The following is a 12,679-nucleotide window of genomic DNA, read 5'->3' as shown; positions in this document are numbered from 1 at the left end:
CCGGGACCCGCCCCGAGCTCCCCCTCCCCCCGGCCGGGACCCGCCCCCAAGCTCCTCCTCTCCCGGGACCCGCCCCCCGAGCTCCCCTCCCCCGGGACCCGCCCCCCCAAGCTGCCCCTCCCAGGATCCGCCCCCCAAGCTCCCCTCCCCCGGGACCCGCCCCCCCCCCAGCCCCCTCCCAGGATCCGCCCCCCCAAGCTCCCCTTCCCGGGACCCGCCCCCCCCCCCCCCCCCCCCCCCCCCCCCCCCGGATCGCCCTCCCCTCCCCCGGGACCCGCCGCCCCCCCCCCCCCAGCCCCCCCTCCCCAGGATTCGCCCCTCGAGCCCCCCTCTCCCGGGGACCCGCCCCCCAAGCCCCCCTCCCCCCGGGATCCGGCCCCTGAGCCCTGCGCTCCTGGACCCGCCCCCAGACCCCCTACCGGTGAACTCCTTTTTGCAGCGGTCCCGCACACTTTCCTCCAGGCCCTCCAGCTGGGACTTGATCTTCTCGTACTCGCGCTCTGCCTGCTGGCTCTTCCTCCTGGGGACACAGGGAAGCTCCTGGGACCGGCCTGGGTGGTGCCGGCCGGTGGGTGTGGCCAAGGGGTGGACGCCGGCTCACCAGTAGCAGTAGACAGATACAGCAATGACAGCCACCATGGGCCCGATGACCAGCGGCAGGATGAGGCTGAGGGGCACGTCACTCGCGCGCGTGTCGTACTCTACTCGGCCCAGCACCCACTCCCGTGAGCCAAACTTCACCTGCGTGGGGAGGGACTCAGCAAGGACCAGGGGGGCCGCACCAAGGACACCCCCGTGCGCACCCCAGCCCGCGGCCCCCAACACGCACAATGAACTCCGGCAGGTTGTGGGCCGTGTCTCGCTTCTGCCTCCGCTTGGGAGGGGGCTGCACCTCCGGGGGCTCGCAGTACAGGTCCGTCTCCGTCAGCGTCTTCATGATGCAGCGCTCGGCACCCACAAAGGCTTCAGCCTCGTGAATGGTCATGGCCTTGTTCAGGTTGGTGCCCTGGGGTGGGGGTCGTCACAGTGACCAGGAGGGTATCAGGGAGGCCCCGAACAGCTCAGGCCAGGCCTTGGGCTGCTCCCTGCCCACACCACTCAGGACCTGCCCACCGGGGCTGTGCTGGTCCTCACCCTCGCGTGAATGAGCTTGTTGACTTGCTTCTTGACACCCCCGGTGAAGTTCTCGAAGGTGGGGGTCGGCAACGTACTCAAAGGCACCAGCCTCCGTCCTGAGCAGGGCCTGGTGCCCGTCCATCCGGATGAGCGCGGTGAGGTTGTAGGCCTCGGGCTCCTCGGGGACGGCCGGGGACAGGAACACGACCTTGGAGTCGTTGTGGAACACGTACTCCGTGCCCACGACCTGAGGGCCGAGGTGGGACCTTTAGGCCACCTGGCACAGCGGGCCTCCAGCCCTGGCTTGTACCCGCAGCGGGCACCAGGACTGACCGTCACAGAATGCAGTGGTCCGGTCTCCCGCCGCTGCCTCCAGGACTGCAACGGCTCAGCTATGACGACCATGGCGAACCTCTGGATCAGGCTGAAACCCTGTCCTGTGACGTTGATGCTGCGGCCACCACTGAGGGACAGCGAGGAGACAGCGCCAGAGTGGCACACCGGGTAAGGCGAGTGCCCTGCAAGGCTCCGTCCCTGACCCCACCCACCACGACCTGGGATATACTTGCAGGCCAGTGTGAGCACAGACCTGCCTTGCAGCAGGTGTGCCCGGAGCACTGCCATCCTGCACTGTGAGAGGGCAGGGAGGCTGTCCACCTGGGTGTCTAGGGGGAAGGGACCTGGGGGGACAGGGGGGAGTGTTGGAGGCCTCCTGTCACGCAGACCAGTATCTGCCAATCCTCACGAGGCTGGAGGGCAGAGAGCGCCTGAGAAACAGTTGGATGGGGTGGGTGTAGGGGGCACCTGCTACCAAGGGGCCCCTGTCACACCTGACAAAGCTCCGCAGTGGCTCGAAGGCCCGCAGTACTGGATTCTCACGGTAGGTGAAGGTGATACCAGGGCTGGGCACTTCGGAGCCCCCATAGTAAATCTTCAGGGCCAGCTCTCCCGGAACCGCCTGGGGGCCAGTGACACACTGAAGCTGGGCCCCAAACTGTGTCCTGAGGGTGTGAGAGCCGGTCAGCGTCAGCCCCACCTGGGGACCACCCCAGCCCCAGGCCAGTGGGTCTGCCTGGGGCTACCTCCTCCAGGATGGACACAGGGTCATGGCCGGAGGGCCCTCACCCTGTCCCCAGGACCAGGGGAGACCAGTATTTGGCGACCCGTGGGTGACACCCACACGTTACAAGGGACGCCATTGAGGGTCACTCTCACGTCTTCCTCAGAGCCTGTGTCCAGGTGGGTGCCACTGATGGTCAGCGTGGTGCCGGCCTGCCTGCGGCCCCTGCTTGGGCTCCACACTGCGGGGCTGGGGCTGCTGGAAGAGGGGCAGGGCGCCTGGCTCAGGGCTGGGTGGGGACGCAGGCCCTCCGCCCAGCTCGGGCCTCCCCTGGGCCACAGCCGCCGTCAGGAGGCCCCCAGACCCTGCCCACATCTGTGCTGACCTGCCAGGTACTTACCTGGTAGGTGAACTGGGCATGGGGAGGTGAATGGCCGAGCTTTCCGTTGATGTCCACCTCGACACCGCCTGTCAAGGGTGCCTCTGCAGCCTCGATGGTGCACACAATCCTGCGGGGTGGCAGGCAGGTGGGCACACTCTGTGGGTGTGCAAGGCCTGGGCACCCACGCACACCTGAACCACGTCTTCCCTCTCCATGCCCCCCCAGGACAGGACCTAGCCCAGCCCTGCGAGTCCAGGTCATGGACTGCCCACTCACCGCGTGGACACGGAGTACCGTTCTGGCTCAAAGGCACAGTTCTGGCCAGCCACGGTGACCCTCTTCACGTCGTCTGCTCTGACCCCCAGGTTTGACCCAAGGATGGTGACGCGGATGCCTCCGCCCAGTGGACCGGTCTCAGGCTGGATCTGAAATTGGCAGAGCCTGGCTGACCCGAGGATCCCGGGGCAGCAGAGCTGGAGCTCTCCTGTGGGTGAGTGGGGGGGTGGGAGGCTCACCCTGGTGACGACGGGCGGCGGGCACTCGGAGGTGGCGTTGCTGCACAGGGCCTCGTACACACAGTGGCTCTGCCCGCTGCACCACACGCAGCGGTAGGCGGGTCAGCGGCCAGGCACAGGCTGCAGTCGCTGCGGCCAAAGGAGCAGTTGTAGAGGGTCACTGTGGAGGGAGAAGCCGGCCGTCAGCAGGGCCATCCTGCTTCCCGCGCCTGCCTGCCCGCCCGCCTGCCCAGCCGCCCGCCCGCCCACCTTGGAGCCGGCTGTCAACATTCTTGCCAGAGGACTTGACGTACAGGTGCAGGGGCAGTGTCTCGTTGGCGTCGTGGGTCAGCTACGGGCACACAGGGACACACTGCACCCCCTGCTCCCACGAGGTCCCGGACAGCCAGGACCACGTGTCCCCGCACGGCGGAGGGTGATTCCCATTCCAGGGAGCCGGGGGACACGGGGACACCCCGAGGCTGTGCCTGCCTGCCGCCTGCTTCCTCAGCAGGGTGGAGTGGTGGGCCTGACCCCCGCACCCCTCAAGTTTGTTGCTGTTCAGTTGCACAGTCGTGTCCAACTCTGTGCGACCCCGTGGGGGTCAGCACGCCAGGCCTCCCTGTCCTCCACCGCCTCCTGAAGCCCGCTCAGACCCGTATCCATTCAGTCGGTGATGCCATCAAGCCGCGGAGGGAACTGGCCGCCTCCATGGGGTCCACCAACCCAGCCCACCCACTCAGGGAGGCATACCTTTGGGGTCCGAAAGGAGAAGGTTCCTGGCTCCTGGGTGCTGACCGACGCCTCAAACTTGAGGAGGTCACTGCCCACAAGCAGTGGGGAGCCCTGCCAGACAAGCCAGTCAGGACACCCCGGCCGGGCCACCCCACCCCACCCCGCCCTGGGCCCTGGAGCCCGCTGCACCACACAGCTCCCAGGCCACTGGGGCGTCCCCACCCAAGGAACACTCTGCCATAGCGCGGTCCCCGCCTGGGCCCACGGACTGCTCCCTCCTGAGCAGCACTCGCTGCCCGGGTTTTGAACGCGCACGGCCCGTCCAAACGCTGCCCATCCTCCCAGACCTCTCTGCCTTCCCTACACACTGGGCCTTGAGCGCCAAGCGGGGATGGTTTCCAGTCTGCAGGGGCCAGGCCCGGAGTAAGCCCCACCCCCAGGCCTGGGCCCCGCAGCACCCTCACCTGCACTGTGTCCAGGTTCTTGCCCTGGAAGGTCACATCCGTCTCGTGGTTCACGGGGATGACCAGTGGGCTGGGGTTCAGGAACTGGGGGCAGTCGTCCTCCTGGGGAGGGGGAGTGGTCAGGATCTGCCCGGCCGCGGCTGAGCAGCTGGGCCCGCGGCGGCCCCGGGCCCTCACCATGTGGGCGCCAACGACGCCGTCCTCGGGGCCTGGAGAGGCCTGCTGACATGCGTGCTCGAGCAGTGCCCACTGGCAGGTCCAGCGATTGCTGGAGCAGGAGATGCACCTGGAAGAGGGGGCGGTGAGGGGCGTGGGGACCGCACGGGGGCCAGGGGCGGGCGGGGGAGCCACTCACGGCAGGTTCTCCTGCAGGCTCATGGCCTCCCGGCAGTCGTAGAAGGGATACTGGTGGGAGGTCAGGAAGACGTTGCCGCGTTTGAAGTGGAGCCGGATGGTTACGGCCACATGATCTGCGGAGGGACAGCGTTGGGTGGGGCCATGGGCTAGGCTGGCCCGTGGGGGACGGGAGGCTAGAACCGGGCCTCCCATGGTCCCAAGCCAGCCTTGCGTCAGTCTCCCACAGGACACCAAGTGCAGAGATCCTGGCTGGAACTGACCCCAAGGGCTCAGCCAGGCCTCCGTTAGATCCCAGCTCTGGCGTCGTGCTGCCCGCCCCCTGCCGTGAACCGCTAGCCATCTTTCTGTCCCTGTGGGCGTCGAGGGCCGTGATTCCCTGGCGTCTAGGGCAGAGTGCTTCCCAGATCCCGGCCACGTCACTGCACAGGCCCTGCCTTCACCCGTGAGCTGGCTTCCACCACCCCATGTGCTCAGGGGACAAGCTCGGTGCCAGGCCTGGCCTCCAGGGATGGCCTCACCCATCTAAGCTGGCTGGGGCAGGGGGTGGGGGCGGGGTAGTTGCCCATCACACATTGCTTGCATGCCACCCGGCCAGGGTACGGCCCTGGGGTCTCAGTGAGCACCCGGGGCCAGTCCGGGGTGGGCAGCCTGGGGTCTCAGTGGGCAGCCTGGGGTGTCAGTGGGCACCCGGGGCCAGGCTTGGCAGGCGGCAGCAGATGCCTCACCCTGGCCAGGCGGCGTGCGAGGGAGGCTGCTCCTGCTCGGCGAGTTGCAGACCACGGTGCCCTCCTGCAGCCGTGCGGGGTGAGGTGGCGATCCTCCAAAGAGGCACAGCAGCACGTCGTCGTCACTCAAAGCCGGGAGGGGGCTGACAGTCAGCTGCACCTGGGGAAAGGCCGCGCCGCTCATGCCAGGACTCTTCCGTCCCGACCTGGCGAGCGGGCCACCTCCCAGCCCAGCCCTGCCCGGGCTACCTGTCCCCTGGTTTGCTCTCTGGCCGCCCTCCTGAATGTGGACCCCTGCCCCCTGGAAAGCTCTCTAGAACCCAACTCCACTTCCCCTGAATGGGACCCCCTTGGGTCACTCCAGGGACAGGGCCTGGGTCTGCCCTGGATTCTCAGGGGCACCCCAGGTCAAAGGGGACCATGCAAAGGACAGAGTTCCTGTGCCCAGGCTCAGCACCCACAGCCAGGAGCACAACCCTGTGTGGCCCCCGGCCATCCCCACAGCCTGGGTGAGGGGCGGCCATCCCCACAGCCAGGAGCACGGCCCTGTCTGGGACCCCGGCCATCCCCACAGCCAGGAACACAGCCCTGTGTGGCCCCCGGCCATCCCCACAGCCAAGAACACAGCCTTGTGTGGCCCCCAGCCATCCCCACAGCCTGGGTGAGGGGCGGCCATCCCCACATCCAGGAGCACGGCCCTGTGTGGCCCCTGGCCATCACCACAGCCAGGAGCACGGCCCTGTGTGGCCCCCAGCCATCACCACAGCCAGGAGCACAGCCCTGTGTGGCCCCCGGCCATCCCCACAGCCTGGGTGAGGGGCAGCCATCCCCACAGCCAGGAGCACAGCCCTGTGTGGCCCCCGGCCATCCCCACAGCCTGGGTGAGGGGCGGCCTTGCCCCCAACCCCCCGCCACTCACCTCCCCCTGGGCCTGGCGGCTCATGTTCTGCGGCTGGGCCCCGGTGATGGCCACGCAGGACTCGTTGCGGCTCCACAGCCAGTGGCCGCTCTCGTCCGCCCGGGGGCACTCCGCCTTCCTGGTGCAGCTGCGAGGGCGGGCGGGGGGGGGGGGGAGTCTTAGCCTGGTGCCCATCAGCCCCCGGGGCGGGGCGGGGCTGCACACCCAGATTCTGGGTGGGGCCGAGCCCCAGGCACTCACCGGCCCTCTAAGACGCACCAGCCGCAGTAGGGGTCCTGTGAGCTGTGGCAGTGAGCGCAGCTGGAGAAGCTCGCACACTCCTGCACGAGAAGCCGGAACACCTGAGGGCACCAGGCAGCGAGCGTGACTACGGACGGCCTCCAGCCAGAGAGGACCCCCCCAGACACCGACGCCTGGGACCACTGGCTCAACCCCACCTTTACCCGCTAAGCCTTAGGAGCCTCAACACCGACAAAAGACTGAGCAGGGACGGCTCCGGGCAGCCCGGGAGGCTAGACCTCGCCTGGGATCAGCTGGCGCCGGGTTCCAAGGAGCCCTTGGTTATGGCACCTCCCTGGTGCCCACTGCATCAGCCCCCAAGAGGCTGTGGGACTTGGGCCATCTGAGCTCACAGCAGTGGCCCCTCAGCCCAGCTTGCCGTTGGGGAAGGCCTACTTTGAGCTCTGATCCTCTGGTCAGATGGGCCAGACAGATACAGGACAGACAGCAAGTTTCAAAGGCGGGAAAGGTGCTCAGAGACGTGGTCGGGGCCCGAGAAGAGGGCCGTCCCTGCCACGCCGCCGGGCCCCGCTGCAGGGCCCAGGGCCCACCTTGTCCTGGGTCATGGCGTACAGGCTGGCCTGGTCTGCGGCCAGCACCAGGTCTCTCTTGATCCTCTTGTTGATCTCCACGAGGACGGCGCCGTACTCCGTGGAGCTGCCATCCGGGGCAAAGTACACCTGCGGGCACGGGGGCAGGCGCACGGTGAGGGCGGGGCTGTCTTGTGCACTGAGGACCCCCCCGGGAGCCACCCTGCCCCAGCGCTGGGCCTCACCTTGAGGACCCGGCCATCCGAGGTGCCCAGAAAGGCGATGGTGTGGCCGTTCTCGGTGGTCACGGTCACGGCCGTCAGGTTCAGGCCTCCACGGTGCAGCACGGCCTTGGCCGAGAGGCCATCGTGGCTGCCCAGTGGGTAGGGCAAGTGTTCCGAGCCACACAGGAAACTCTCGCTGGCACCCTGCGGACCACGGCGTCAATGCCTGCCTGAGGCCTCTCCCCCGCGATGGCCCCCAGCACTTAGGGCCCCACACACGCCCCAGAACCAGCCCGGGCACACAAGCACCCCTGGGTGCTCACTGCTCCAAGCCCCCACCCCCAGTGTACCCGACACCTGGGAGAAGAGGCACCCATGTGGGTGTTCATGCTGACCTGCCCGTGGAGACACTGCACGCGCACACACACACGGCCCTCACCATAGGGAGGCATGTGGACACGTGTCAAGCAGGGCCACGCACAGACCCACCGCGTGTGGCCCAAGCCCCTGTGAGAATGCTGAGGCCACATACCGGCCCGTGTCCACCACACTGGATGTCGCCGTGGAAGGGCTTGTAGAAAGTGTCGCGGGCCACCTCTCGTGCGCCCGTGTAGCAGGCATCGCGGTTGGCCTCCATCCTGCGGTGGACCTCGCCCAGTGGGAACAGGCAGAGGCCGGTCCGAGGCCCCCTGCCGCCCCGGCCGTCCGTGCTGAAGACGGCGTACAGCACCCCACCGGAGCCCGGCCGGTCCACCGAGGCCGCCAGGCAGGTGCCGAAGGCGGGGGCCTGGGCGTCACCGGCGTCCAGGCAGCGCAGGTCCATCTCCAGGTAGGAGTAGTAGAAAGGGTCTTGCTTGCACATGCGTGCCAGCAGCGTGCGGTTCCGGGAGGGGTGCTTGTCCTGCTGGTTGAAGACGAAGAAGACGTAGGGGCCGTCCTCAAAGGCGGCCACGAACTGCTGCGTGTTGGAGGACATGTAGCCGGCCTTGTAGGTGGCGTGGTCCGTGTAGGCCTCGAAGGCCTCCCGGCCCTCGGTCCGGTCCAGGAGGCGGGTGCTCACAATGACCCCGTTGTCGTGCGGCCCGTTGCCCTTGCCCACGAACAGCAGGCGCTCACCGCCAGGGTCCGCGGCGCTCACCAGGCCCACGGTTGCCACACTCTCATCATTGCTGGCCACAAAGGACTTCTCGCCGCTGCCATCTTCGTAGAAGAGGCGCATGGAGATGTTGCCCAGGGCGCGCAGCGCGCAGATGCCCTTGAAGAGGCTGCCGCACTCCACCAGGCGGCTCCGGGGAGGGTCCAGCAGCAGCAGCTGGTTGACGTTGTCAGTCAGCACGGCCTCGTGGCACTGGCTCACCTCGATGGGAGGCGTGCACTTCTTGTTGTCCAGGGCCGGGCCCGTGGCCGCCCGCTGCTCCAGCTGCAGGCCGGCACTCAGCTGGTAGAGCGTGTTCACCGCACCCACATACACCATGCCCGACGCCTCGTCCACCACCAGGTGGCTCAGCTCTGTCTCGCTGCGGAAGAAGTCTAGCTTGCGGGGCCGCAGACCCGCGCCCGAGCCTGCCAGGCCCAGGAGGGCCAGGGCCCAGAGCTGCAGCGCCATTGCCCCTGCACTGTGGGAGGAGAGGCGGGTCAGGGCTGCGCCGGCCTGGAGGACCCACCCGCTCTGTTCCTGACGCCCAGCCAAGGCCCACCCCCTTCCCTGCCTTCCCGCCCTCTGGCCAGACACACCCACTCTCAACTCCAAGGGAACCATCTCCCAAGCCTCCTCAAGAGGACCACCCTGTGACCTAACCTGATGGGCCAGGCTACCAGCGCGGCAGCTCCAGGCCTGGGTGTGGCCAGCCGCCCCTAGAGGACTGTGCCCTGGCCTTCGCCCCCAGGTTACCAGAGCACCTTCAGGCTCACCTTGAGACAACAGAGCACCTCCTCCAGAAAGTCTCCCAGGCACTCATGTCCCATGACCCCACAGTGCGGGTGATCTGAGAGGCACCACCTCCGGACCACACTCCCCACCAGACCCGAGCCGACAGGCCCTGAACGTGCAAACAGGACCACACACCTGTTCTGCGCCTGTCTCTCAGCACACAGTGGGATCCGACCAGAAACAGCAGAACTGCGGGGACTGTAGCCCGGCCTGCCTCCCTGACTCCCACCCCCACCCCCCAGGGCCACGGCAGTCCAGGCACCCTGCCTGTGCCCTGCTGGGGAGACCCTCAGGTCTCTGAGAAGGGGACCCCAGAGTCTGAGAGTGGTGCTGCGTGTGGGCTGCAGCAGGCCCGTTCCCGTGTCTGTGTGCATGAGGGCTAAGCTCAGGGTTGCCAACGTGCAGGCCTCTCTGGGTTTGGGGTGGTCCAGCACCTCCCCACCTTCGGGACCCTGATTACAATCTTGAGAGTCTCTGCCCTCTCCCATCTGTGTCCCAGCCCTCATCCCTGGACCCCTGACATCTGCTCCGAGGGTGTCTGTGCCTGGCAAGACGTTTAGGGCAGCCCTGTCCGTGCCCACAGGGCCAAGTGCAGACTGGCTCGGATGGCAGAGGTAACAAGGGGCCCTGGCCGCCCAGATTGCCCACACTGGCCACTGCGGCCACTTCCACCTCCCTGGACACACTCTTATTCACTCAAGAAACAACTACTTTTGTCCTTCCCTGCAACAGCCCTTCCTGCCCAGGCCTCCTCTGGGAGAGAGAAAGCTGTCTGCTCCGTGGCCAGGGAGAGGTTTCTCTGGGGCACTGGCTTTGGCCAAAGCTACACTGACTGGCTTCCTCTCATGGACCTGTGACTGTTACACAGAAGCAGCCCGACTTCCTTCTTTCCCTGAGCCACTAGGAACCCCCACCCCCACCCCAGGCTGTGGCCGCTTTCCCCGCAGCACCCCCGCGCCAGCGCCCCCGGGCACTAGGAAGCCCCCCAGCCAGGCTGCGGCTGGTCTCCATCCCTTTGTTCCTGTCTCCACCGCGGCCCACGAGTCCCGCGAGCCCCCGGAGGAGGCGTAGCCAAGAACCAGGTGACAAAGCCTCCTCATTCCAGAGCCACCGGGGGGCGCCGGCGGGCCCGGCCAGGGAGGGAGGCCCTCGGTGGGACAGCGGCCCCCCCGCGCAGGACGCCCTGCTCTGAAGCGCTCCCGCCTGGGCCTCCTGACAAGCTGCTGGGAGAGGAGCCATCCACAGGCCGGCGGGACGGTGTCCAGCAGGGGAGACGGCAGGGACCTGGGAAGGGGGCGGAGGTGGCCCAAGAGGAGGAGGGCGGGGCAGCCAGGGTGACCGGGCCGCGCGGAGAGGCTGGGGAGGAGCGGGAAGACTCCGCAGGCCCGCCCGGGGCAGGGGCCCCACCAGCGCACAGTCAGGGGACAGGACGCCCCGGGACCCCAGGCGTGGGGCTGGGCCACCCGCCAGTCCAGGGCTGCGCGGGCCGGACGCTCGGGCGCCTGCGGTGCTGCCCCCCAGGCCCGGGGGCGGGCGGCCTGACCGGAGGCCCCGCCCCGCCGCCCCTCCCCCGCCGCCCCGCTGCCCCGCCCCGCTGGCCGGCCCGTCTCGGCCCAAAGTCCGCTCGGCGGCGCTGCGCGGGTGGGGGGGGCGTCCGCGGCCTCTACTGGCTCGTCCCCCCGCCCGGCCCCGCTCACCCGCGTCCCCGCGTCGCCGCCGCCGCGACCCCCGGCCCCTCTCGGCTTTGGCTCCGGCTTTGGCTCCGGCCACGGCCGGCCGCGGAATGAATGGAATGTTCCCCGAGCCCAGGGAGGGAGGCGAGCGAGCGAGCGGCGGCGGGCGGGGCGGGCCGGCCGGCGGGGGCGGAGCTGCGGCCTGAGCCGGAGCCGCCCCTGGGAGCAGGGGCCCCCGGTCTCCGACGGATCCGTGTCCAGGCCCCTCTGCCCATCGGCAAGCGCGCGGAGGACTTGAACCCACAACCGACCGATCCGGCACAACGCCCACTCCTCCGTACGCTCCTCTCCCTCGGGCCCAGGAGATGGGCGGGTCACAGAGCCTGGACTGAATGCTCTGGTCGTCCTCTGGTTAGTGCCCACTTGACTGAGCCCCCGGGCCTGCCACACCAGACGTGAGGGGTAAAGGCGCTGTGTGCCCTCACCCAGGGGACCAGATCCTGCTGCTGACTCCCAGGGGCCCAGATGTTGGGCTGTTCCCTGCCCTACCCCACCCCCAGGAGCCACGGCCAGACCTAGGCTCCCTGCCACCCCCAGGAGCCCTCTGGGCAGTGGGCAGAGTGAGACCCTCTCGCAAGCGCGGGTTGTACTGTGTCACAGGAGGGGCTAGGATTCCAGGCGGCAGCTCCCTCCACTTCCTGGACAAACAAAAGCCTCAGGTGACCTGCCTGGCCAGGCCCAGGAGCAAAGGGTGACCCACCTGACCGGGAGCCACGCTCAGGCCGCCGCACCGGAGGCGCCAGGCGCAGCGGCAAAGCTCCCTGCGGCTGGTGTTCCCGGAACGGGCGCTTCCTGTTTTGAAGGCAGCCCGGGACCCCTGCTTGCTCACCGGGGCAGCGGGGATTTCCTTAGGGGCACCAGACGCCTCTTCCTGGCCGAAGTCCGGAGGTGCACTTCCAAGAAGTCCACAGCTCCAGCCTGCTGCCGGCCCGGAAGCCGTCTGGACATGTGCCCCTCGCTCCAGGCCCGATTCCCAGAAGGCAGCGCTGCGGTCAGTGCCCAGCTGCACTTCTGGCTCCCTGCAGAGCCCACCCTCCCACTCGAGCCTGCCAGCCCCCACAGCAGGGCACCTGGTTTTGGGCAGACGTGTGCCCGCTGGGCCTGGCCAGACAAGACCTCTGGGGACACGTCATTCTGTCACTGTGTGGCTGTGGTCCCCACTACCTTCCCCAGCTTGCACTAGCCCCCCACTCACCCAGGCTTCAGTGGTCCGGCTCAGTCTCTGCACCAGGCTGACACTGAGATTCTCTAAAAAGCAAAGGAGAGATGGTGGTCTCACAAGCCTGGCCCCTGCCTCCACGTCTGGGGAGCGAGGAGCAGCCATGGGGCCCCAGCTGGCCTCTGCCATCCTGGAGGAAACTCTCAGCCTCCTGCCTCCTCCACCCCACCTTCAGCCCCGCCCAGACACTGGCCTCCCAGCCCCAAGCCCAGCACCCCCAGGCACACAGGGCCACTCGGTGTGTATGCCAGCATGCCCCTCCAGCCTCTGCTCAAAGAGGCAGAGAAGGGAGTCCCGGCGGTCTAGTGATTAGGGCTCTGCACTTTCATTGACGAGGGGCTGGGTTCAGTCCTCTGTTGGGGGAACTAAGATCCTGCAAGGTACATACATCACTTTGATTAAAAGTAAAATTGTTTTCTGAAAAAACGTGCACACACAACTCCACGATTCTCCTCACTAGATGTGCGACCTTGTGCAAGTTACTTAACTTCTCTGAGCCTCATTTCCCCATC

At 67.8% G+C, this 12,679-nt stretch overlaps 1 protein-coding gene across 1 annotated transcript; it reads right to left on the bottom strand.

Annotated features, from left to right (window-relative positions):
• Positions 1-419: 419 nt before the first annotated feature.
• On the bottom strand, positions 420-11,031 carry LOC102184794 (plexin-B2; the record flags this gene model as incomplete). Its single annotated transcript, XM_018045476.1, is given in 25 exon segments — positions 420-520; positions 602-741; positions 830-1,006; positions 1,135-1,203; positions 1,205-1,363; positions 1,450-1,579; positions 1,947-2,117; positions 2,297-2,385; positions 2,387-2,434; positions 2,577-2,685; positions 2,835-2,983; positions 3,074-3,171; positions 3,174-3,233; positions 3,323-3,404; positions 3,806-3,898; positions 4,252-4,353; positions 4,429-4,537; positions 4,607-4,721; positions 5,334-5,493; positions 6,253-6,379; positions 6,493-6,593; positions 7,083-7,211; positions 7,307-7,489; positions 7,818-8,901; positions 10,913-11,031. Coding segments are annotated over 24 exon segments (3,775 nt in total), but the record flags the coding sequence as incomplete, so codon positions are not given.
• Between the last annotated feature and the right edge of the window lie 1,648 nt (positions 11,032-12,679).

Source organism: Capra hircus, unplaced genomic scaffold (genome assembly GCF_001704415.2).
Source record: "Capra hircus breed San Clemente unplaced genomic scaffold, ASM170441v1, whole genome shotgun sequence".
Taxonomy (NCBI): Eukaryota; Metazoa; Chordata; class Mammalia; order Artiodactyla; family Bovidae; genus Capra; species Capra hircus.
The sequence above is the reverse complement of the archived record's forward strand: the minus strand, read 5'-3'. Positions and strand labels throughout refer to the sequence as shown.